The sequence below is a fragment of the Taudactylus pleione genome, unplaced genomic scaffold (assembly GCF_031769625.1).
Source record: "Taudactylus pleione unplaced genomic scaffold, aTauple2 ptg000139l, whole genome shotgun sequence".
Taxonomy (NCBI): Eukaryota; Metazoa; Chordata; class Amphibia; order Anura; family Myobatrachidae; genus Taudactylus; species Taudactylus pleione.
The window spans coordinates 2,242,781-2,269,204 of NW_028284541.1; the positions used below are offsets into that span (position 1 = coordinate 2,242,781).

General features: G+C 44.1%; 1 protein-coding gene across 1 annotated transcript in view; it reads right to left on the reverse strand.

The window, feature by feature from the left end:
- Positions 1 to 3,409: 3,409 nt before the first annotated feature.
- GPR132 (G protein-coupled receptor 132) overlaps positions 3,410 to 26,424 on the reverse strand; it is a 30,211-nt gene continuing 7,196 nt past the window's right edge. The window contains 2 exon segments of the mRNA XM_088473757.1: positions 3,410 to 3,489; positions 3,492 to 4,527. Coding sequence (XP_088329883.1) covers positions 3,410 to 3,489; positions 3,492 to 4,518 — 1,107 coding nt within the window. The 5' untranslated portion in view covers positions 4,519 to 4,527.

The following is a 26,424-nucleotide window of genomic DNA, read 5'->3' on the forward strand; positions in this document are numbered from 1 at the left end:
CTATTCTAGGCACCCTGCTAACCAGATGAGGCTAGCAGAAAAAAGCTCAGAGGGCCAGACCAAATTATTTCGGGGCCTTATATGGTCCCCGAGTCTGCGGTTCCCCATCCCTGCCCTACTACAATATGTGTTTTGCTTAGACAATTCTGACCCCTTGTGTCTACACGCAGTATTTTCCAAGACATAGTAACTTAGCTTTTCTGTTTCTTTATTATTTTTATTAACAGTTATTTATATGGTGCACACATTTCTTTCAAGCTCTGTATGAAGGTACAATTATCCTTATATTGCACAAATTAAAAAAAAATAATTATTATTTGTCATGTATTTCTAATTTGGCTTCTGCATGCAGCAGAGAAAGATGATGAATTATCTCTGTACTGCATTGGTGAATTATATAAGGAAACAAATGGAGCAAATGCTAATTAATGAAGACACTTTCTGTATGATAATTATTCCATACTGGGTGGTCCTGCTGCCCATGAGTTATTGTATACATGAAGAGAAACGAGGGGGAAAAAACTACTATAAGACTGAATTGCAAACAATGGCAATATTTGGACAAATGGTCGATGTTTTTCAACGCACATGCATCTAAGTCGCTAAAAAGTTGCACAGCGCATGTGTCCCGTGGTGTGTACGCCCAGAGGCGCAGTGCTGATTGTGACGCACGGTGTGTGAAATGCATTGGTGTAAGAGAGGAGACTATTCAGATGTACAAAGATGGACCATCTTATGGGGGGTTATGGGAGTGTCTGTGAACAGGTTGCGAACTCAGGGCCTGATTCGGCCAAGGACGGAATTGCAAAGCCGCACACAAGCGGCTGTGCAATTGCGTCCTGCAAAAATTAAAATGCAGCAGGTGGCGCCTGACACCTCTTTGCTGCATCTGTAATCCCAGCAGGAAATCTGCATCCATGGATGCAGATCCTGCCCTTGCCACTTCTGGAAATTGGGGGTCGAATCGCCCTAGTTTCCGGGAATGCAGGCTGTCCCCGCACTGCCCCGCAAATGCCTATACCTGTTAATCGGGTAGAGGCATAAGGAGGCCTGTGTGCGATTTCTCAGGACCCTTTCTGCGTGCACTGCTGAATAAGGCCCTCAGGCGCTTAATCACTCACAATGGAGCTCGCACTCTGACAGAGAGTCTGCACCTAGCAAGGGGTTGGTGCAAGTTTCGATGGTGCAACCGATGGTTGCATCCAAAAAACGCATCAAGCGGGATTTCAGCGTCTAAAGACGCACAAAGTGGGTGTCTCAGTCCTTGTACAGTCAGACGCACTCTTGTACATCAGGGTAGGTCTTGTAGCGGTATTGGCATAACGTCACACACACTACACCAGCAAAACACGCACACATGGACATGGCAGACCCTATTTTTGGCTCTTCTTTGTTCACAATATACATTAGAATAGATAGTATTAAAACTTAACTTTTATTAGAGACTTTATAAGATAAACGTCCAACAACAAACATCAAATGACCTGGCTGATCCAAGATAATAGTAAATTAGTCAAAAATAATTTACTAGCAAGATTACCAGTTGTAAAGGTAGTGAACATGGATAAATAGATTAGAAGAGTATAGGCTATTTCAAACTTGATGGTTTTCACCGGCCGGCAAAAATCTGGGCGTTTTTTTGCCAGTGGATATTTTCCTTTCATACACAACGGTTTCGTGCCGTGTGTGCTGCTTTTGCCATGTGTGTTGTTTTCCATCTCTTTAACATTGAAACTGTGGACGGCAGCCGTCCATTTCAGTGGATATTCACGGACCGTGCCGTGTCCGTGCCGTCTGAAATTACCCATCTGCTTTCATGCTTTATTAAAAGTGATCAACGGCAAAAAAACGCCCGGATTTTTGCCGCCCGGTGAAAACCAGCGTGTAGGAAATAGCACTATGGGAATATTTCCCAATAAACAGTGTCGAAAAAATAAATGTTTGTGGGAGGAAATTGAGGATGAAAAAACAAAAAACATAACACAGATTAAAGAATAAATAAATAAATGTCGATGATCTCACAATGAAAAACAATTCTGGAAACGGGAAAAGTAATCTTGGCCACAGTGAAAGAATGATCACATGAGTTTTATAATAATGGTCTCCTGAAGAAAATGTTTCAAATATAAAATAAAATAAATAAGAGAAATGATGTTGCATGGATTCCACAAAAGGATATTTGCTGCCCTGCGTGTGCCCAGGGGCAGTGAATGCAGAATGAGAGTACCCTCTAGTGTCCTCATTACAATGAAGTAAGTAACTGTGGTATTTACCATGAAGGGGGTCCGGAGTACTGCAAACTTGCCAAATTCCTTAGAACCCCTTCCGGGGGATATTGTTCAAAATCAAAACAGAACATTATTTGTTATGGGCACTCAAGATATAAAAGTTGAGAAAATAGGGTTCCCCCTCAAAATATCAGTTTTATTAGATATACATTAACATAAATAAAATGACATCTTAATGCCTATCTAATAAAACTGATATTTTAAGGCGGATCCCTATTTCTCAACCTTTTGTCCTTCCGTGTCTATAACAAGGAATGTTATGTTTTGATTTTGGACTTTATCCCAAATTTTGTGCCTGGGCCTCTTGGAAACTCTCAGCAAACGGAACTGTAATTGTTAAACTCTGCTCTTATAATAGCCATACTTGAGTGAACTCCAAATAAAAAAGTATTTTACAAAATGTAAGTAATAATTTAAGCGGAAATTTATTAATTGATGTATGGTGTGTAGCAGACTAAGGGCCTGATTCACAACGGATCGCAATTCTGCTTATACGCTCGCAATGCAGTTACTAATATCAGCGTGCATATGCAAATGTTTACATTTGCAATGCGATCGCAACCCAACGTTAGGAAGCCCACTTCCCCTTACTCACATCCATATACTTTGTCAACATAGCAAAATCATCGGTACCATCGGACCCATACGCACACTTGCACAAGCCCTGACCTTACTCAGGAATTGATAACAGCCACGCACGCTAAGAGACCTCAGGCTGAATATGGTATCGCATTGGATAATTTATGAACGCCCCTGCAACGGCGTGCGAATGCACTGGCACGCCTGCGTTCCCCCGGCCACCCCCACGTCACCACCCACAAACGGCACTTCCTGTCACTCTGCCATGGGTCTGCGTACACATTGCGATCTCATTCCCGAACGCAGTGGCTAGTTCGCGCACCGCGATGCATGCGCAGTATGCGACAATCGGCCGATTGCGTGCTTCTTAGCACTTCCGATCCGTACTGAATCAGGCCCTTAGTAAAAAAATACAACAGTAGCACAAATGTGTATAGTTCATATAATATACGGTATATATAATTATTTTCTCTTTTCTTAAATAAATAGGACATAAATATAAACAAAATTTTGAACACATAATTTTTTTTTTTAATGGCAAATTAATCCATCGGAACTAAAACTTTCCGGCAATCTATTAATCCACTGTGTGTGGAAGACTCTTGGTCTAAGCGCAGCTCTCAGTGTTTTGCATGTGAGGCAAAGTACTGTCACTCTTGTTATTAATAACAACCCTCAACCCTCTATAGATGTCCTTCCTTACGTTCTCACTGACTAGCACATAGATGAAAGGGTCAGCCACACTGTTTACGGTGACTAGGCAAAGAAATGTAGCATAGGCCGTATACATTTTCTCTTCAAAATTACAAAAGTTTGTTGTGCTCCCCTGTAAGTAGTAAGAAATGCCCCGAACGAGCAGTGTAATGTGATACGGGGCGAAAAAGATCAAAAATATGATTATTATGGCCATAGCTAAATATTTAACTTTCTTTTTCTGCTTGTCTGTGAAGCTGAGGCTGTTTTCAATCCTCTTCTTTATGACATAGTTGGTATAACTTAGAATTAATAAAGGGATGAAGAATCCAATGAAGAACCTGGCGACATAGAAATGAGCTATGTATGACGGTATCGGTAAGGTTTCAAAACATGTTTGTTGGTTCTTCGTCTGGTCACCATCGCTGATGATGAAGACTGTGGAATGGATAAGCGCCACCAGGCTACAAAGAACAACAGTGACAATGATGGCAATTTTCTGCCTCCGAACCCCCCTGGACTCCAGGGCGTATTCCACGGCCAAATATCGATCCACGGAAATGCAGCACAGGAGGAGAATGCTAATGTAGATGTTGTTGAAAAATATATATCCTGTAATCTTGCAAACCGTAGGCCCCCACTGCCACTTGTGCCCATTATTCACGTAGAGGATCCAGAGGGGAAGAGTCCCGAGGTACATGAGTTCGCTTAGCGATAGACTAAACAGATACACAGCCAATACATTCTTTCTCCATATTTGTAGAAATGTCAACCACATAGTCAAGAAATTAGCTGGCAGTCCAATTACCAGGACTAAGCTATACAATATGACGACAAAATTCTTACTGTCCTCGTAGGGTGGGTTGCACTGTGGCTCAGTCACTGACTTATTATATAAATTCACCATTGTGGTATTTATATTCCAGAGAATGGTTCCTCTTGTCATTTCTTGTTTCATTTGTAGCTACTGCAATAAAAAACAAAATCAGATAGACACGAAACGCGTCAGTTTTTGCTTCAATAACACATCCTCATTTATTAATATGTTGCAAGCAGTACATATGTTATGTACCTAGTATTAGCTTTAATTAGTCTATAGCCGGTTAGACTAGTGAAATTAAAAGTTTGACTGCTTACTGTACTATCGGCTACCAAACATGTGTTGCATCTATACCCTCCTACAGTTCCAAATGGAAAATCAAGACAAATTAGGCTAAACCCAGACCCAACACTGGACAGGTGGCTTGAATACTCATCCACATGTGGTTCCGTCGTATAGGTCCAAGAATTGTTTCCAGATAAGTTTTTATCATTTATGCTAGTGTGGTATTTTAAATGTATTTTTTCGGGTATAGAAATAGAATCCAGACTCCAATATAGAAATAGTAAGGGATGAATACACCAGCTTTGGAGAAGCAATAGTAGATTTATTGGGACATCATAAACAAATCATAACCAATCCAGAAGAAGACAAAACTAATAAACCTTCTTTGGGACTGGCCAATTTAGGGTCAGGGGTAAAATAAAAAATCCTTCCAGCCACCAATGCTGGCTAGCTGGATACTCTCCTGCATTTGCTTTTAGCTCACAATGCACTCTGCCTGGCACTGTGCTGCTTTTTATATACCCTTTGTATGCTTAGTGTTGTTATGTCTGGCTCAGACTAGCCAGCAACAGCCGCTGTGATAGTGGCACCAGTCGGAAACTGAAATTTGGACAGGGCCGATGAGTCTGCGCGTTCTAGGAAGTGTGCGCTGCCTGTTGCCTTAGCTTTGAAACTAACTGAGCATATGGCCATGTGTGGCAGCTGGTGGAGAGTGACCCATGACCCTTCTGCCTGCCTAGTCAGTTTTTGATCTTGTGGACCGGATTGCGTTGTGGCTGATGATCGCATTACAGGAAAGCATGCCTTCCGTGCCACCAGCTGGCCAATTCTGAATACCCTAAAAAGGCCAAGGCAACGTCAGCTTTGAAACAGATCATTTCAGACTTGCTTTTGCACCCCTGCTTTGTGGCTAGGATTAAGTTCTTGAGCGGGTGGCTGGTGATGGGGGGGGGTCTAGAGTCACGCTTAGAGGGCTCACCATATGCCTACCATTTTTTTTTTGTATATTCTGTTTTTATTAGAATATTTAGGAAAAAAAAAATATTACAATCGATATAAACATTTCACATCTGATAAACCCGAAACAGATAATGATTAAGTATTCGTATTCTTAGAAAATCAGGCTAATAGTACAAGTAACACAATTTTATATCAAAGGAAAAAATAAAAAAAAAATAAAAATCGAAAAACAGAGAGAAAGAGAAGGACAGGAATAAAAAAGCAGAGAAGGGAAGGGGGGAGAAGGAAGAAGAAGAAGAGGGACTATCGTGTATATAAAAGTAATACTAGTTGTTATTCTAAGGATCATAATTTATATTGTGGATTAGATGGAAGACATATAATTCCTATATGTATCTGAAGATTTATAGTCTAGCCAAGGCGACCAGGTATTGGCAAATTCAGAGGGGTTATCAAGAGAGGAACATAAAATATCTTCCATTGACATAAAATAATCAAGCCTACAAAACCAGTCTTTACGTGTAGGAGGAGTGGTAGATCTCCAGAGTACAGGTATTACGGCTCGGGCTGCGTTACTCAAATGGCGAAGCAGGGATTTCTTGAACTGGGACAATGGGACCGACGAATGGTTAATTAACCAAAATTCAGGACCTGTGGGAACGGGAAAGATTAAAATTTGTTGAGAGATAGAAATAACATCGGACCAAAAATTGGATAGTGAAGGACAATCCCACCAAATATGTCGGAGAGAGCCTACAGCGGAAGAGCATCTCCAACAAGTATTGGGAACTGATGGGAACATGGAATGCAATATGACAGGATGACGATACCATCTCATTAAAATCTTATATTGTGTTTCCCTAACGGTAATACAAATGGAGCTAGTGTGGGTTTTAAGAAAGATAGTCTGCCAGTCCGAATCAGAAAGAGTTAGATTTAAATCTCTCTCCCATGCCTTAGCCCAAGGTGGAATGCTAGACACTTGACTGGATAGTAATAGTTGATAAAGGGCAGATATTGTGTGAGTGGGGGATAGTGGGGTGACACATAATTTCTCAAAATTAGTGAGGTCCCTTTTTGCTAAGGTAAGCCTGTTATCTGAGGTAAGGAAATGGCGTACTTGCAAAAACTTCCAGAAATCTGACTGAGGAATGTTCCATCTCTCCCGGATCTCTGAGAACTGTTTAATGCCAGAAGCATATACCAGCTGACCAACTCTGAAGAGACCCGCTTCGGTCCAGTTGGGAAAATGGGAGGGGTTTAAACCTGGCGGGAACCTTGGGTTAGCCAAAAACGAAGTGAGAGGGCCAAAAAGTGAGGAGATAGTAGGGATAAGCCTTAAAGTCTTCCATAAAGAAAGGGTGGGAGAGATTGTTGGGTGAGGAGGGGATATCTTAGGAAGAGACGGCAACCATGGAACTATCTCAGGGTGTTGTTTCATGAAGCAGCCTTCAATGGCAATCCATTGTTTAATATCTCTGTCTCTAGTCCATTCAAGGATTCTATTTAGATGGATGGCATGATAATAGGATTTAATGTCTGGAAGCTGAAGACCACCTAACTGTTTTGGTCGTGAAAGTAAGTCACGTCTGATTCTAGGTCTCTTTCGGGACCAAATAAATTGACGGATCAGTAAAGTGAGTGATCGGAACCAAGATTCCGGAACAGCAATTGGCAACGTCTGGAGAACATAGAGCAGTTTGGGTAGAGTGTTCATCTTCACCACATTAATCTTTCCCAACCACGAAAGCTGCTTCAGGTGCCATTGGGAATAATCCGAGCGGATCGAGGAAAGAAAGGGAAGAAAATTTGTTTGGAATAAATGTGACAAATTTCTAGTAAGTTTAATCCCTAAATATGTGATATGGGACGGGTGCCAGGTAAATGGGAAGGAACCTTGTAAACTCGCTATTGTATGGGAGGGGGCAGATAAATTAAGGGCACAGGATTTCGAAAAATTAATTTTAAAATTGGATAATTTCCCAAATTTTTCAAATTCCAACATCAAGTGTGGTAACGATGTGACCGGTTGGGAAATAATAGATAGGAGATCGTCGGCAAATAATGCGAGTTTATATTCTATCCCTCCAACCTGAACGCCTGAGATATGAGGATTGGCTCTAATAGACCTTGCCAAGGCTTCCATGCAAAGCACAAAGATTAGCGGGGATAGTGGGCATCCCTGTCGAGTGCCATTACTTATTGAAAAGGGATCTGATAAGGTGCCATTGACCCTCACTCTAGCTGAAGGAGACTCATATAGGGCTAAAATCCTCTGTAAAGCGAGAGGACCCAATCCCACGTGCCCGAGAACAGATCTCATAAATGACCAACTGATCCTATCAAACGCTTTTTCAGCATCAGTTGATAGAAGAATGGAAGGTACATTTGTCTGAGACACTAACTGAATCAGGTTGAGAATTTTAGTTGTATTATTGCGAGCTTCTCTGCCCCTGACAAACCCCACTTGGTCGCTGTGAACCAATTGTGGGAGAAGTGGATGTAATCTATTAGCTATGAGTTTGGCGTATAATTTAAGATCAACATTAAGGAGTGAAATGGGTCTGTAGCTCGGACACAGGGAGGGGTCCTTGCCTGATTTAGGGATTACTGAAATATATGCTTCTAAAGATTGTCTAGAGAACTGAGAATCTGCGGAGATTGTGTTAAAGGCATTTAAAAGCATAGGGGCCAATTTATCTTTAAAAGTTTTATAGTATGCAATGGTTAGACCATCTGGGCCTGGGCTTTTACCTGAGGGGGAAGAAGATAAGACAGAATCGAGTTCTTTCATTGTGAAGGGAAGCTCTAGGGCGTCTCTATCTGAAGGAGACAAGGTGGGAGAGGTGGCTGTGGAGAGGTAGTCTAATATGTCATGGGAAGAAACAGGAGGTGATGATGTAGAAGAGGAACCTGCCAGGTTATAAAGAGTCGAATAATATTTTCGAAAACAAGAAGCAATTGTAGATGACAATGAATGCGGTGAGCCTGAACTATCTTTAATAGTTGAGATAAATCCAGAAGCTCGCTGAGTCCTCAAAGCCCGTGCTAAAAGCTTCCCTGGCTTATTGCCCCACTGATAAAACCGGCTCTTACATTTCCGTAAAGATAACTTTATGTTATCGGAAAGTATCCTATTAAGTTCCGCACGAGCCTCCGATAACTTCAAATAAATATCGCCAGATAGAGATGATTCATGTGAAGTCTCCAATAAATTGATACGCTGGAGTAGAGTCGAGATCTGTGCAGCTTTCCGTTTCTTAATGTAAGAGCCGAGTTTAATAAATTTGCCTCTAATTACACATTTATGAGCTTCCCAGATAGTAACCTGTGAAACTTCAGGAGTTACATTAAAGGCTAGATAGTCCGAGAGAGTCATGTCAACTTCTGTCTTACAATAGGGATCTTGTAGTAGGGATTCATTAAGCCGCCAAGACCACTGACCGAGAGAGAACCCAGGTAATGTCAATGTTAAAGAAACAGGTGCATGATCCGACCACGTGATGGGACCTATATTGGCGTCAGCGAGCAAGTGGGGATGCCTGTGACTCAAAAATAAATAATCCAAACGAGAGTATGTCTTGTGGGGGTTGGAGTAGAATGAATAGTCACGACCTGTGGGATGCAAAATTCTCCAGGAGTCGGCCAGCTGGTGATTATGGAAACTCTGTATAACCTGTTTGTACTTAGCTTGTGAGAATCGAGGGGAAGTAGAAGAAGCATCAAGTAAAGGATCCATAGTCCAATTAAGGTCTCCCCCTAAAATTAAAATACCCTTTAATCGAGAATCAAGCTGATCCAAAACAGATTTCAAAAAGCTATGTTGTGCCTGATTAGGGGCATATACGTTAATAAATGTAAAGTCCTGGTGAAAAAGTTGACAAGTAATTAGAAGTACTCTACCTGGAATCAGCTTGTAAGTTTTAACATCGGAAATGGGTAAACGTTTTGAAAAAAGAATCGCAACTCCCTTAGATTTCCCTTCAGGACTATTGCTAAAGAAAACCGTAGGATAATGACGGTCAAGAAGGGAAGGTGCACGAACCCCAGATTTAAAATGAGTTTCCTGAATCATAGCTACGTCTACTTTATCTGCCCATAAAGAACGTAAAAGCTTAGACCTTTTTTCAGGGATATTTAGGCCTCGAGCATTAATGGAGGAAACAATAAGCTTGGCAGCTATAGTCATCTGAGGAGATTTGAAAGGAAGTATGGTAGTGGTCCCTGGGATAAAGAAAGGAAAAGAAAAAAGAAAAGCAGAAAAGCAGGGGAAAAGGAAAAGCAAAAGAAGACAAAAAATAAAGAAAAAACAAGAAAGCAAAAAAATACAACGTTATACAACATCAAGAACATTAGAATTCCCGCGTCTAAGACAATGGAAAATTTATAATAAACCAATATCTCAGTAAATAGTAACATAGATAGCGGGTTGGGGGTCATAGGGGGTCATAGTCAAACGCAGTCTTAATATAAAACAAAAATAAATTTAAACAGTGACATCTTGGTAATAGAAAAGACAAATGCGGATATTAAATATCTATAAACTAGGAAATGTCAGTAAGAGTAGGATTAGAACATGAAAACATGTAACTACAGTGAGGGTAATTAATCGTCCCCGAAATGTAGAACCAGAAACAAATAATCGAGACCTACAAGACTATATTGGCATAGACAGTGTGATCATAATAAATCACAAATTTAGATATTACATCCAAAAATATTTTCTAGGGTATGAATATGATAGTAAACCTGAACATAGTAGAAAACATTAAGCTTGTAGCAAAAATATACTATCATGAAAAAACCTCAAGTGTCCTCCAAATCAGGCGGATGAGGATGAGTTTTTAATCGTCTTCTGGAATGCTGAACCGAATGCCAGGAAGGGTGGGCCTCTGAGCGGGGAGGTAAGACCATTTGGGCCAGAGGATCTTTCCATTCAGGCGTTTCAATAAGTGGTAGGCCTAGCATAGAGCAGAACGCTGGAAGATCTGAGGGATTATGAAGAAGATGTGGTTTACCGGAGAAAGTAACCTGAAGATGAAACGGAAAGCCCCATCGGTATTTCAACTGCCTCTTGCGGAGTTCATCAGTGAGCGGTTTTAAGGCTCTGCGAAGTTGAAGAGTATGCCAAGATAAGTCTTGATATATGTGAATAGTCTCTCCATTGAAGTCTACACCTTCCAATTGTCTGACTTTACACATGATCTCATCTTTTTGGGAAAAATAGTGTAAGCGACAGATTACATCCCTTGGCTTATCAGATGAAAGACCTCTAGGACGTAGCGCCCGATGAGCTCTGTCAAAAATAATTTTATCATGTGGGTCATTGCCGAGGATTTCGTTGAAAATTTTAGTCAGGGCGTCGATAAGGTTAGGAGGTTGAACATCTTCGGGAAGGCCTCTGATGCGAATGTTATTCGTCTCCCTCTATTATCTAGATCATCCACCCTGGATTTTAAAGATTGCAGTTCAGCGCACTGTGATGAGATGATATCTGTCAACTTAGATAGTGTTGTGTCCGTAGATTCTTGAGTCTCTTCCAATGACGTGAGACGATCTGAAAGTAGTGACAAGTCCCGCTTAACAGCCGCCATTTCCTGCCTGATGGTAGTTTGTAGGTCCTGTTTGGTAGGCAATGTCTTGATGTATGTCAAGATTTCTTTAATCTCGCTGCCCAGTTTGGAAGAGGATTGAAGGGCGGAATCCTCAACTGAGGAAGGGCTTGGCGGGTTAGAAGGATTTGAAAGTGAATCAGATGGATTGAGTGCAGGAACTTCTTTGGAAGGGGTTGGGAGAAGGAAGGGTCTCAGGTCCGATTGAGAGGAATCATTTCGGGACGAGGGTCCTCCCTTTTTTTAGCAGATTTTTTTATCTTTGCCCATGATTAGAGATGATAATATAATATGAAGGCGAAGTGGGCATGCAGAATATGTTACTTAAAAAGACGTCACATAGAGAGACTGCAAATGAGCACAGACCCCCCGAGGCGGCTGGCTAGGTATTCATAGTGAAAGCCAATATCACATTTTCAATGAAGCTAGTATCAGAGTCTCGAGTGATTACGTATATTAATATAGTAGTATGTAAGAGAAGACTTGTAAATGTATAAATTGTGGTTATAGCTGTATACCACAGGGTGGCGCCAAATCCTCAATCAGGGAGAAGTAGAATTGGAAGACTTGCAGAGTAGCTGGTAATTAATTCCCCTGGAGTGAACAGCTGGCTGAAGTATTAGAAATTGAAAACACCAGAGCAAGGGAGCATTAACACTCACCAGTGGGGTCAGGGAACCAGCAGGACCTCAGGAGCATCCCATCCGAACCCTTCCAGCAGCCATCAGTTGTCCCAAGGTCGTGCCCCGTCAGCTGTACGATTAAGTGCAGGACACAGGGGTAACACTAAATGCGCTACCTCTAATCTGCCCAAAGCCAGAGACGCCGGCAGCAGCCCCAGCCGAGCAGCCAGGCGGCAGCAGCAGTAGCAGCAGGGAGTCGGATGGAGGGTGGCTTGATGCAGGTGGTCTGACACTCTTAGCCCCAACTGAGCGGCGATAGCATGGAAGCCGCCTCTGAGCGGCGCGATGCGGGGGAGCCAGGAGCAGAGATCTCAGCCGGGCAGCAGGCGCACTTGAGGGCGGGTGTTGAGAAGGGAGATTCCCGGATTCAGCGTCCCCAGTCCAGTAGCCGGGCGGCAGCAGCGGCCGGGACCCGGCGTCCACGTCAGAGGAGAAGCACCGAGGAGCAGGAGATCCGGAAGCAGCGGCGGCAGCAGCAGGGAGCCGGAGGCCGTGTCCGAGGGCAGACGGAGATCGTGGCCAGGCGGACCAGTCCGGGGTCACTCCTCTCCACCCAAGGTAAGTGTTGGCAACCTGGGGACCGCGGGAACTGCAGGAAACGACCACGGGTACACGATGTGGGAAGGGTGGGTAGCAGGGTGCCGGAGCCTCTCTGGGTTGGGTGATAAATTGAGTCCCAGGCCTTGAGGGAGCAGTTAGGCCGCAGTCCGCGGAATCACACAAAGTGGTTCCCGACTCCGCTAAGCCCAACTCCTCTGGTCTCAGGTGGCCTTCTGTGGGTGGTGAACACCCCTCAAGTCCAGGGGGACGTCAAAAGCGGGTCAATTTGACTCTGTAGCTCAGGAGCCAATGTGATTTACGTCTGATCCCTAGATCAGCCAGGCCACGCCCCCATGCCTACCATTTTAAGGCTCTTCTGACTAGGATGTCACTTGTGAAATCCTCTTGGTCTTATAGCTTGGTGTAGGATACATGATACAGGTGCGCTAGTAAGCTAAGGAGAGAGTATGCTGGGCCTGATTTAGAGGTGTAAGCAGTGGCCGCCAAGGCTGTGCCTTTTTGTAGTGCCGTGGCTGCAATAATATTCAAATGCTAGTTTCAGCCCTCCCCTTGTGTACTAGCGTGCACCAGAATGTGCAAGCCCCGACTGGATCACTTTCAATGCCCGTGCACGCTGCAACACCAACGGTGGTTCTGAACAATCCATCGACACTTGCACCATCTTACGGTAAGGTGCAGCATCTCCGTCTGCCTCCAGCTAAACATGGCCTCTGATGCTGTGGCTCTGCCTCTGAGAACGCAGCAGCCTTCACTGACATGCCCGCCACACTACCATGATTTACCCACGCAACTGATTTTTTTGCATTCACTTCAGGCCACCTCCCAGTCACCACCCAGGCAGTGCTGGATTAAGTATTACACTGGTGGAGTTGCGCTAATTGGACTTGTAATTACAAATAAATACTTAACGTGGCAGAAATTAATTCAAGACACCAAATAAATCTAACATATATTTAATAAACACACAATAAGCCTGTCAACAGTGGTATACAAATGACATATAACAATCACCTTAATATTATAAAAGTCTGTACAGACTATCATGCATTACCATGGAACTTCTTAGTTCCTAATAAAAACCTGCATAACTGGCAAGTTTACTAAAGGAAGCAAAAAACAGAAAAAATATATATATAAAAATTGTATATTTCATATATAATGTGACCAATCTTGATCTGACAGTTCTCACCCGATCAAAGTCCACATGTGAGAGTCCTAATATCCCCTTTATTCTACCTCCGGGTTTTAAACAAGGGGTACCGCTGAAATGATTTCCAAAGATGTAAACAGTATAATGTTATTTAGGAAACATGGACTTCAATCTAATTTGAAGCGTATGTATAATCCACCTGTATATCCTGAAGAGGTGTAGCGGTTATTGGTATCTCCTACCGCCTGGCCAATGGACAAGGTTATCCTCTGACGGGGAAATCCTGAGGCTGTAATATGGTCAACACATGACCGCCTGATTTTCTCTCACCGTACTGAATCCAGCCAGCGGGCACCGTCACCACAATATATATAGCGCTTATGGCTCTCCGTGGAAATAAGCGGGTGTCCAGGGTCAGCAAAACGACTGTGTCACTTGATGAAAATCCTCTAACTAGTTTCGCTTCCACTACATGAAGCTTTATCAAAGAGCATTAAGCTGGATTAAGGACCACAGGGGCCTGGGGCTGAAAATGTTCAAGAGCCTGTACTGAGAAGGGGAGGAGCTGTGATCAGTGCAGTGATGTGTGGTCAGGTGAGGCAGAGCCTTTCCTGTCATACTATAAAATGATAAGAAAAATGTTAAGAAAATATTATAAATATCTTCTTTGTATTATTCTAATCAAAACTCTGGAGTAAAAAGTGTATGGCTGGTGAGGCACTGCCTCCCCTGTCTACCTTTTCCGCACATCCATGATCAAAAACACCAAATTTCAAGCACTATATACTGCAGCACCTTTGTATAATGCCCACATGTACCCTCAGGTTCATATATGTATCTGTAAATCTGGCTCCGATATTGGCCAGTGCCTCCCCAGCCATTTACCTCACCGCACGTCACTGGACCACTGCTGTTTGGGTGTGACCAGAGACACATGCGTCTGTACATGCCATACACTATAAGCCCCAATGTCTCCCGAAATACACACATATAAAAACTATGTGGCCAGATAGCAGCTGGTCATCATCATGCTGCCATGATGATGGGCTTAATTATATGTGGAGGCCTAGAGCTGTAGCTCCATCCGCCCCATTGTTAATCTGGCACTGCACCCAGGAACGTCCATGCTTTTCTCACACCCCCGTTTTCGAAAACGCTCCCCGTTGACAACCCTTCCCCACCCCCAAACGGTGACATGCTGCAGTTTAGGGGGCACTGAGACCGTCATCGCAGACACAGATCGGCACACACGTAGTATAGATCATGTGCACGTGCCAATCGGCAACCTATGCAGCCTATGTATAATGAGAATGTGTTAAACAAAAACTAAATAAACAACTTAACAAAAAACTTCAACAAAACAGAGAAGCAGGGAGGGATTTCCAGAAGAAAAGACGGGGAACCGCCAGACACCAGCTATTTTATAAATAAACAAAAATCCCCCCCCCTTCCCTCCACAAAAAAAAACTAACTGGAGAATAATAACATAATAACAGCCATCAACATATAACTTAAAATAGCAACCAAGATGTCTTAAAGTGGGGACTACGCTTGGGCCCACCTTGGGGTTTAACCCACCATGCACTTCAATGACATGTGTGTGTGTGTCTTTGTGTCTGTGTGTTTCCAGCATGGAATCAGGAAACAAAATTAACAGAAAATAATAAACAACCTAGCCCTCACTCAGGGCACTAGCTCTTCTTGAGCCCGGCCCCTCTCTATAAAAGCAGCTAATCTGCATGAAAATCTCTCACAGTCTTGGAGATTGTTGGTTCTCCCTGCCACATGCAGGATTGGACACTAGCCTCCTGGCCTGGTATAGCTTTCTCAGCTTCTTGGCTGCCCTAGTTTCTAGGTGGCTAGGAAGCTGGCTTCAGATCTACAGGAGGTAGGGAGAAACCCAGGGCCGGCTCTAGGGGTGTTCGACCAGTGCGGTCGCACAGGGGCACCACCCATGGAGGGCGCACCCCTCCCCAACATCCCGATTTCAGGAGGACAGTACTGTCCCGCTGTTCTGGGCCGAAGTGGCCCACGGGTGGTCAAATCGGTCAAATCGCAGCATCCATTCACTGATGAGAGAGGGCTGGGGGAAGCCCAGCCAGTGACGAAGGGCTGGGCTTTACCCCCAGCTTGATGTTATTTGGAGGTGTGCCATGTGGGCACGCCTCCAAATAACGCCACTTAGGGATGTGGCCTATGGTAATGTGATGAGACGCCCCCAATTTCGGTCACGCACGGCGCTACTTACCGGGCAAGCACAGGGTTCTCAGACCCCCTGGAGCCACCCCTGGAGATACCCTAAAACTCCAAAAGACTGTGGGACATATGTATCAAAGCTTGATGTGAGATAAAATTGTGAAATATATATCACCAACCAATCAGCTCCAAACTATCATTTCTTAAACACAGCCTGCAAAATGTAAGTTAGAAGCTGATTGGTTGGTGATTTATATCTCACAATTTTATCTCTCATAAAGCTTTGATACATAGGCCCCTGTGTATGCTACTCTGCAAGGAGCAGAATGTGAGACTGCAGGCAGGCCAGGAGCCTAAACATGAGTAGGCTGGAGCCTGCGAGAATATCTGTCAGAAACAGGACTGATACTTTGACTGAGAGACTGTGTTTGCAGATTAGCTGCACAATGATAGTTAGGGGTGAAGAAGTGAGTTAGTTGCCCTAAATTGGGCTAGGCATTTATTACTTTTGTTCATTTGTGTTGCACCTGAATATGCTGAAAGTAAAGCACCATTATTGTTTATATACCTAAAAGCTGTGTTGGATCCTGATTGAGCACCTTAGAAACTGCACAAATTCATCCCTCTACCGAGCTAAATACCCCTGTATCATCGCAATATATTTATGTCATATAATGTCATAAACATATGTCATATATATACAGTATATATATTCACTGAATCAAAATAATCGGCACTCACCAGGTAGAAGACATGACCTAAAGAAGGTCCTTAATGGGATCAAAACGTTGACTATATGCACTTTATTTCTACGTATGAGAGGTAATTACACCCTTCATTTTTTGTCTTCTACCTGATGAGTGCCGACTATTTTTGATTCAGTACATTGTGGACTTTTTTTTGTCTTAGTTTAAATTGATCACCCCGCCTTTATGAGTATGCATTGGAGTGTGGACACTTTAGATTTTATATATATATATATAATATATATATATATATATATTCATATAGATGGGCAGTACGACGGTGTAATGGTTAGCGTTACTGCCTCACAGCACTGAGGTCATGGGTTCGATTCCCACCACGGCCCTACCTGTGTGGAGTTTGTATATTCTCCCTGTGCTTGCGTGGGTTTCCTCCAGGTGTTCCGGTTTCCTCCCAACTCTCCAAAAATATACTGATAGGTTAATTGGCTCCTAACACAAATTAACCCTAGTGTGTATGTATGTGCGCATGCTATAGGGAATATAGATTGTAAGCTCCACTGGGGCAGGGACTGATGTGAATGGCCAAATATTTTCTGTAAAGCGCTGCGGAATATGTGTGCACTATATAAATAACTGGTAATAAATAAATAATGTGTATGTCATTCATATATGCCAGTGGTGGATCCAGTGGCGTCACAAGGGGTGCAGGCCGCACTCGGGTGTCACCCGTCGAGGGGCAACACCTAAGTGCTGACTCCTCCTCAGTGACAGGAGCAGGGTGCTGCACTGTAGCATTACATGCAGCACTCAGCTCCTGACAGTGAGGGATCTGCCCTGGGGGCAGTCTGCATCTCTGGCACCCCCGAGGTGACTATAAGGGGGGTTTTGGCTCTGTGGCCACGCCCCTACCTGCAAGCCCACACCCCCTTTTTAACCAGCGAGTGCGCACTACTCACCTGCCCGCACCGGGTGCCATCCAGGGGAGTGGATCCAGAGTGACTGGCTATCACACCATAAGACTTCTCTCCTGCTCACTACTGCTGGCCACTGTATAGCTGTGCAGTGGTACATAAGACTAGGGAGATGTACTAAGCTTTGGAGAGAGATAAAGTACTAACCAATCAGCTCCTAAATGTCACTTTATGGGCAGCGTATGAAAAATGACTGTTAGGCGCATATTGGTTGGTACTTTTTCTCTCTCCAAGGCTTAGTTCATCTACCCTAGTGAGAGAGCAGATCATTTATCAACGTGTTTTATCACTCATAACGAGTGATAAATTTCACTTTGTATGACAGAGGTTCCTAAACGTGGTCCTCAAGTCTCCCCAACAGTTCAGGTTTTAGAGCTATCCATGGTTAAGCACAGGTGGTTAAATCAAATTGACTGAGGTACTAATTAAATCACCCGTGCTCAACCATGGATATCTCTAAAACCTGAACTGTAGGGGAGCCTTGAGGACCGTGATTGGGAACCTCTCTGGTGTATAATAATGGTGCTCCAGCTAATCAGCTCCCAACTGTCAACTGTTAGAAAAATGACAGTTGGGAGCTGATTGGCTGTAGCACTATTTATCATACGCAACAAGTTTTATCACTCGTTGTGAGTGATAAAACTTGTTGATAAATAAGGCCCTCTGTTTGATACATCTCTCCCCAAGAGTGTAGTAATTTTAGTATCCAAGTTTAATTTAGTACACAGGTTCTCAAACTCGGTCCTCAAACAGTGCATGTTTTCCAAGTCTCCACACAGAATCGCAAGTGAGATCATTTGCTCCACCTGTGGCTCTTTTAAAATGTGTCAATGAGTAATGAATACACCTGTGCACCTGCTGGGTGACCTGCAAAAACGTGACCTGTGTGGGGTCCTGAGGACCGAGTTTGAGAACCACTGATTTAGTATATAAAAACTGTGTATTGGAAGAGGTTTATATATTTATAAGAAGAATCTGACTCCGTATCGCAGATGTATCCCGATCTAATGTATGGGAATAATAATAAACAAGGGTCCAAGTGGATTTGAGTGGATTGTTGCATTATTATTGTTCGTTTTGGTCTTTGTTCTATAGCAGAGCAACACAAAAGTGAGGCTAAATTTCTGCCATTGTCTTGTTTGTCAGAACGGAAGAGAGTTGGGTTTGACAACATTCCAGCCTCTCAAATGTATTACAGTCTCAGTAATCGGCTATTTTAAATACAATTTATTTTTCACAAGCTTCACCCTATGATTCCTTGTTGTTTTGTTGCAGCCCACAAAAAATAGAATTGATTTAATATGTACCCATTCACTACTCGTTACCATGTCAGCCATGCAGTGGCGTATCTATAATGGATGCAGTGTGTGCGGGGCACACGGGCCTCCGTATCCAGGGATGGCCGCTGCGGCCATTTTTCCAGTGTTCTGCGCATGCGTAGTAAACTCCGGGCACACTCTAGTGCCCGGAGTCTACTAATGCTCCGGTGGTTGGCCAGCCGTGTCAGCCAGCTGCCGGCCACCGGGAAGAGAGGAGGGGGCCCCGCACTGGGAGTGCACACGGGCCCCCTCCTCTCTTAAGACACCCCTTGCAGCCATGTTTTGCCCTGCACCAATATTTATGAGAATGATTCTTATTAATTACTCGAAAGTAGTATAATACCCCTTTTCCACCAAAATGCCGTGTCCGACCCGGGTTTTGGAACACGGGGCCTGATTCAGACCCGGACGCTAAGCCGCAAACAAACCTATGGCCGATAATCGCACGTTTGCGCATGCGTATGCGTCAATATGCGCATGCGCGAGTCACTCACTGCGCTCGGGAATTGTGCGCTCGTAGTACACAGACTGGTCGATAATTTGAGTGACAGCACCGTTTGTGGGTGGTAACAGGGGAAGGTGCAGGTGAACGGAGGAGTGGATGTGGGAACGCAGGCGTGTCTGGGTGTCTAAACGGCCTTTTAGGGGTGTGCATAATTAGCAAAGAAGCGTCATAGTACACGTCACCTGGTTGGATTTTAGACAGCACTGATCGCAGTGCTTGCGGCGGGGTAGGGTCTAACTCAAGCGCTGTGTGCAGCTCCGATGGCTATGTTACCTAACGATTAATCACACTTCCTGAAGATGACGTGTGCTAACAGAGAAAGGTGGACGTCTTTATACTGGTGTGCGTTCGCTCTGCCATCGCTAAGACATAGAGGGCGTCCTTCCACCAGACAGTGCGATCGTGGCATTTGCATACCCGGCCCCTTTTGGCTGCGTTCGTTCGCCGCTTAGCATCCGGGTCTGAATCAGGCCCACGGTTCAAACCCGTGTCACTGCCCCCAGACCCCTTTTACACTGCACCTTGTTTCCTGGTTATTCCAGGTCAGCCCCGTTCACACTGATCCCGGGTCTGACCTGCAAAACTTGTGTACGTTATTAGATATTTCAGCAGGCTCACAAATATGAGGTCATAAAGAGCGACTGGTGACTGCTCACTGAAGTTGCAATTAGCAGCTTTTTTGCGTGACCCAGGTCGAGTAACCCGGGTCACCCTGTTTACACCGCACCGTTACTTGGTTTCTTCCCAGGTTTGGTCCTTGTAACTACCAGGGTTGGATTTCTTGGTAACTCCACCCGTGTTATTTTTCTTAGACCCCTTTTTAAACCAAAAGTCGACCCAGGTTGCCCCGATTTAAAATTAAATAACATGAAATATAGATGGCTATTTTAGAAAACAATTTTGCATGCTCATAAAATTATGCTTAAAAAAACTCCCGGAGACAATGGGGTAATTTGCCGCCGGGCTCCAGCCCTGAAGGGGGCATCCAGCTCCATTGTCACTCAGCTGTTCCACCTGCTGCTGTGGAACAGAGGAGCCGCTGAGCGCTGATCAGCAGCAGCGCTCCTCCTCCATGTACTTGCTGCTGCTGGAGTGCTCTATGGTCGCGGACGTCACGTAGCATGTGATCGCCGCGACCCGCCTGAGCCCATATGCGCACACAGGGGGGGGTTCTGAGTACCCAGAAACCCTCCCTGCCCGCTGATCAGTAAGTGTATTGTGGACCGTAGTGAGTGCGGTCCGCACTACACAGCGCATGTACTGAGTAGAGTCTGGTACTGTCCCAGTCTACTGTGCATGTGCAGATCTTTGGGAAAATGGCGTCTGCGATTGTTTACTTAAGGCAGTGGTTCCCAAACTGTGTGCCGTGGCACCCTGGGGTGCCTCGGGACACTTGCAGGGGTGCCTCAGGTTGGTGGTCCAGCACCAAATCACATTATTTATGGTCAATGTTATGTAAATATGTGGCCCAACAGGAGCGCAAACCTGACCACCACCACATAACTGACCCTAAGGATGACAGGCAAGCACAATTTACTTAATCCTTTTCTCCAGAATTTCTCATTAACAAACGTTTGGCTTAGGGGTGCCGTGAAAACAATGTTGATACTCTAGGGCGCCGTTATTCAAAAAAGTTTGGGAACCACTGACTTAAGGTCTTGACAGTAATATGAGCACAGGGCCTGTTATGGCCCTCCTCTTTTGTCACATGTTTTTTGGGCAGTGCATGGGGACCCCTCTAAATTGTTGGCATATGAAATTAAGCCTCTGCAACCCAGCCATATAATATATATACAGTCTGGGACAGGGGCATTACAAGAGAGGAAGGGGCCCATGTGCAGTCCCCTTCACTCAGTCCGGCGGCCGGCAGCACACTGAGCGCAGCGCCACACTGATAGACTCTTGGCACTAGAGTGTGCCCAGAGTCTACAGCGCATGCACAAGCCGCGGCGGCCATATTCCCTGTACTGCGCATGCGCAAAACGACGGGAAAATGAACCATTTTCCAGGCATAAAGTTAAAATTATAAAAATTATACACCCCAAACTGCAATGCTCCAGTCAATATTTTTGCTATAAATAAATTAATAAATAAATAAAAATAAATAAATAAATAATAATACTAAAACAAATCCTCTAAAACCTAACTGCAAATGGTAAAGAATGAATAACCAAGTATAAAAAAAAGTATAAATATACTGTAAAAATAGCATTATTATTATTATTGTTTAATCATCATCATCATCATCATCATCATTATAACAACAATAATAAAATGAACACCAAAACATAATTCTAATATCTTTATGTATTGCACCCCAAATATTTTGCTAATTTTGGATCGGAGTATAATATAAAGTTAATTCCATTACAGGTTCGAATCTATTTATGCTATAACACTTATCTTAACGTACTGTTAGACTTTATATTATACATGTACTGTGCAGACTAATACACCTTTTACACGGACTTCAATATCCTGGGTTTTTGCACGTGAACACGCATCCACGCGTAAACGGATTCACTCGGGTCCACGGTGCCGCCTCTCTTCCGCAGCGCATCGCATGTTCGCTAAGCACCCGGTGCTAAATCTTTCGTAGACGACCTGATTCTGGGTCAGGGTTTCGTGCGTAGCAGAGCGGCTCCCTCACTGCGATCTATTGAAAGTCATTCCTCGAGCCAAGCTATAGCCCTTCTGCTTCACGGGAGGTTTCTGTCCTCCCTGAGCTCGCCTTAGGACACCTGCGTTACGGTTTGACAGGTGTACCGCCCCAGTCAAACTCCCCACCTGCCACTGTTCCCGTGTCACCCTGCAGTGTAAACAGCGCGATCCGGGTCACGGTGAACCGGATCATGCCGCATGCTACCCAATTGGCCGCTTCAGTGGCGCTTGGAGACTACATCATCTACAAGCATCCACTGCAACGCCGGAAGAGCCGGGCCACTGCAGACCCGGCTCCACTGTGAAAGGTGCCAAACCAGGCATACCCCTTGTTGGCGCTGCAGTCGGTAAGCCTCTGTCTCAGGTCTGATCTGGGTTGGAAACATGGTTCAAATCCCGGTTCAGACCTGGGATTTCAGTGTAAAAGAGGCATGAGTGTCTAGAATAGCCCTCAACCCATGTAGTCAGTATGTATAGATGGAAGAGTGCAGGGCCGGATTATAGGCAGGGCGACAGGGGCGGTTGTTCTGGGGCCCCCACACACTGTCCCCTGCCTCCGGCCACTACTTCTACCTAAAACCGGAGTACAGCGTTTAGCTGTCTCCTCTGTGGTACTCCTCGGCAGCTCAGCTGTTTTCTTTCAGCAGCCGCCGAGGAGCTTCATTACAGTCACAGTCTCCTGAGATTAGGAGACTGTGGCTGGTCGAACCAGAGCCCAAGCAGCAACCCGGCAGCCTGCATTGTGTGACAGCGTGAGGCAGAGGAGACTCCAAGGTGTCATGTTACACTCTGCTTCTGCCTGTCACCTGGCCATGGAGCAGAAGAGGAGAGAGCCTGTGTGCAAGTAGGTAATTGTGTGTGTATATAAAGGTAATTGTGTGTGTATATAAAGGTAATTGTGTGTGTGTATGTATGTAGGTAATTGTGTGTGTGTGTGTGTGTGTGTGTGTGTGTGTGTGTGTGTGTGTGTGTGTGTGTGTGTGTGTGTGTGTGTGTGTGTGTGTGTGTGTGTGTGTGTGTATATAGGTAATTGTGTGTGTGTATATAGGCAATTGTGTGTGTGTATGTATGTAGGTAATTGTGTGTGCATGTATGTAGGTAATTGTGTGTGTGTATGTATGTAGGTAATTGTGTGTGTATGTATGTAGGTAATTGTGTGTGTGTGTATGTATGTAGGTAATTGTGTCTGTGTGTGTATGTATATAGGTAATTTTGTGTGTGTGTGTGTATATAGGTAATTGTGTATGTATGTAGGTATTTGAGTTTGTGTGTGTATGTATATGTATGTGTGTATATGAAGGTAATTGTGTGTGTGTGTGTATATATATATGCATGTAGGCAAGTGTGTGTATATATATTTATATATATATATATATATAATATATATATATATATATAATTATATATATATTATAGCGTCCAGACGGTCCGGCACTCTTAACCCTCCAGGGTTTAGATTGCCTCCGTACCCTCCTTGTGTAGAATGATGTATAGCAAAAGAAGCAGGCGGCACTGGAGTTCTTTTGTGAAGTACGTTTTAATCCAACGTTTCAGGGCATATACAGCCCTTTTATCAAGGATTCTTTGTATCCTTGATAAAAGGGCTGTATATGCCCTGAAACGTTGGATTAAAACGTACTTCACCAAAGACCTCCAGTGCCACCTGCTTCTTTTGCTATATATATATATATATATATATATATATATATATATATATATATATATTAGGGGTGTGCACCGGCCACTTTTCGTGTTTTGTGTTTTGGTTTTGGATCTGGATCTTTCTTCGGGGTTTTGGATCTGGATTGGTTTTGCCAAAACCACCCTTGCGTGTTTTGGGTTCTGGGTTTTGTGTTTTGGATCTGTATTTTTTTGAAAAAAAGCATAAAAACAGCTAAAATCACAGAATTTGTAGGTTTTTCTGCTCCTATGCTATTATTAACCTCAATAACCTTAATTTCCACTCATTTCCAGTCTATTCTGAATACCTCACACCTCACAATAGTGTTTTTATGTCCAAAAGGTTGCACCGAGGTAGCTGGATGACTATGCTAAGCGACACAAGTGGGCGGCACAAACACGTGACCCATCTAGGCGTGAAACTGCAGTGGCAGACAGGATGGCATTGAAAAACTAGGCCCCAAACTGTACATAATGCAAAGAAAAAAAAGAGGTGCAAGATGGAATTGTCCTTGGGCCCTCCCACCCACCCTTATGTTGTATAAACAGGACATGGACACTTTAACAAACCAATCATTTCAGCGCCAGGGTCTGCCACACAACTGTGGCTGAAATGATTGGTTCGTTTGGGCCCCCACAAAACAAGCTGGCAATTTATCTGTCCCTGCACAAACTGGCTCTACGGAGGCAAGATGTCATCCTCATCCTCCTCATCCACCGATTCCTCACCCTCTTCAGTGTGTACATCCTCATCCTCACAGAGTATTAATTCGTCCCTGCTGGAACCACAGGTCCCTCTGTACGTTCTGGAGGCTGGTCTCCCTGGAAGAGTTGATAATTCATTTTATGAACATCATCTTCTCCACATTTTGTGGAAGCAACCTCCTACGCCTTTCGCTGACAAGGTTCCCGGCTGCACTAAACACTCTTTCGGAGTACACACTGGAGGGGGGGCAACTCAGGTAAAATAGAGCCAGTTTGTACAGGGACCTCCAAATTGCTTCTTTTTCCTGCCAGTACAGGTACGGACTGTCTGACATGCCTACTTGGATGCTGTCACCGATGTAATCCTTTAACAGACAGACGCACGCTTGTCGCTGCTGCTTTGAGGATTCAAGTGCGGCTACAGCCCACACAATTCACAAAGACAGAAAAAAAAAGAATATTTTTATTGTTTGTGGAGCACACTTTGAGGGTTACACCACCCTTTAACAGACAGACGCACGCTTGTCGCTGCTGCTTTGAGGATGCAAGTGCGGCTACAGCCCACACAATTCACAAAGACAGAAAAAAGAAGAAGAATATTTTAATTGTTTGTATAGAACACTTTGAGGTGTCACCACCCTTTAACAGACAGACGCACGCTTGTCGCTGCTGCTTTAAGGATGCAGGTGCGGCTACAGCCCACACATTTCACAAAGACCAAAAAAAAAAGAACAATATTTTAATTGTTTGTGTAGAACACTTTGAGGTGTCACCACCCTTTAACAGACAGACGCACGCTTGTCGCTGCTGCTTTAAGGATGCAGGTGCGGCTACAGCCCACACAATTCACATAGACAGAAAAAAAAAGAACAATATTTTAATTGTTTGAGTAGCACACTTTGAGGGTGTCACCACCCTTTAACAGACAGACGCACGCTTGTCGCTGCTGCTTTGAGGATGCAAGTGTGGCTACATCGCACACAAGTCACAAACACATTAAAAAAATAGTTTTTTATTTTTTGGAACACTTTGAGAGTTACACCACCCTTTAACAGACAGACGCACGCTTGTCGCTGCTGCTTTAAGGATGCAGGTGCGGCTACAGCCCACACATTTCACAAAGACCGAAAAAAAAAGAACAATATTTTAATTGTTTGTGTAGAACACTTTGAGGGTGTCACCACCCTTTAACAGACAGACGCACGCTTGTCGCTGCTGCTTTAAGGATGCAGGTGCGGCTACAGCCCACACAATTCACATAGACAGAAAAAAGAACAATATTTTTATTGTTTGTGTAGCACACTTTGAGGGTGTCACCACCCTTTAACAGACAGACGCACGCTTGTCGCTGCTGCTTTAAGGATGCAGGTGCGGCTACATCGCACACAAGTCACAAACACATTAAAAAAATAGTTTTTTATTTTTTGGAGCACTTTGAGAGTTACACCACCCTTTAACAGACAGACGCACGCTTGTCGCTGCTGCTTTAAGGATGCAGGTGCGGCTACAGCCCACACATTTCACAAAGACCGAAAAAAAAAGAACAATATTTTAATTGTTTGTGTAGAACACTTTGAGGGTGTCACCACCCTTTAACAGACAGACGCACGCTTGTCGCTGCTGCTTTAAGGATGCAGGTGCGGCTACAGCCCACACATTTCACAAAGACCGAAAAAAAAAGAACAATATTTTAATTGTTTGTGTAGAACACTTTGAGGGTGTCACCACCCTTTAACAGACAGACGCACGCTTGTCGCTGCTGCTTTAAGGATGCAGGTGCGGCTACAGCCCACACATTTCACAAAGACCAAAAAAAAAAGAACAATATTTTAATTGTTTGTGTAGCACACTTTGAGGGTGTCACCACCCTTTAACAGACAGACGCACGCTTGTCGCTGCTGCTTTAAGGATGCAGGTGCGGCTACAGCCCACACAATTCACAAAGACAGAAAAAAAAAGAACAATATTTTAATTGTTTGTGTAGCACACTTTGAGGGTGTCACCACCCTTTAACAGACAGACGCACGCTTGTCGCTGCTGCTTTAAGGA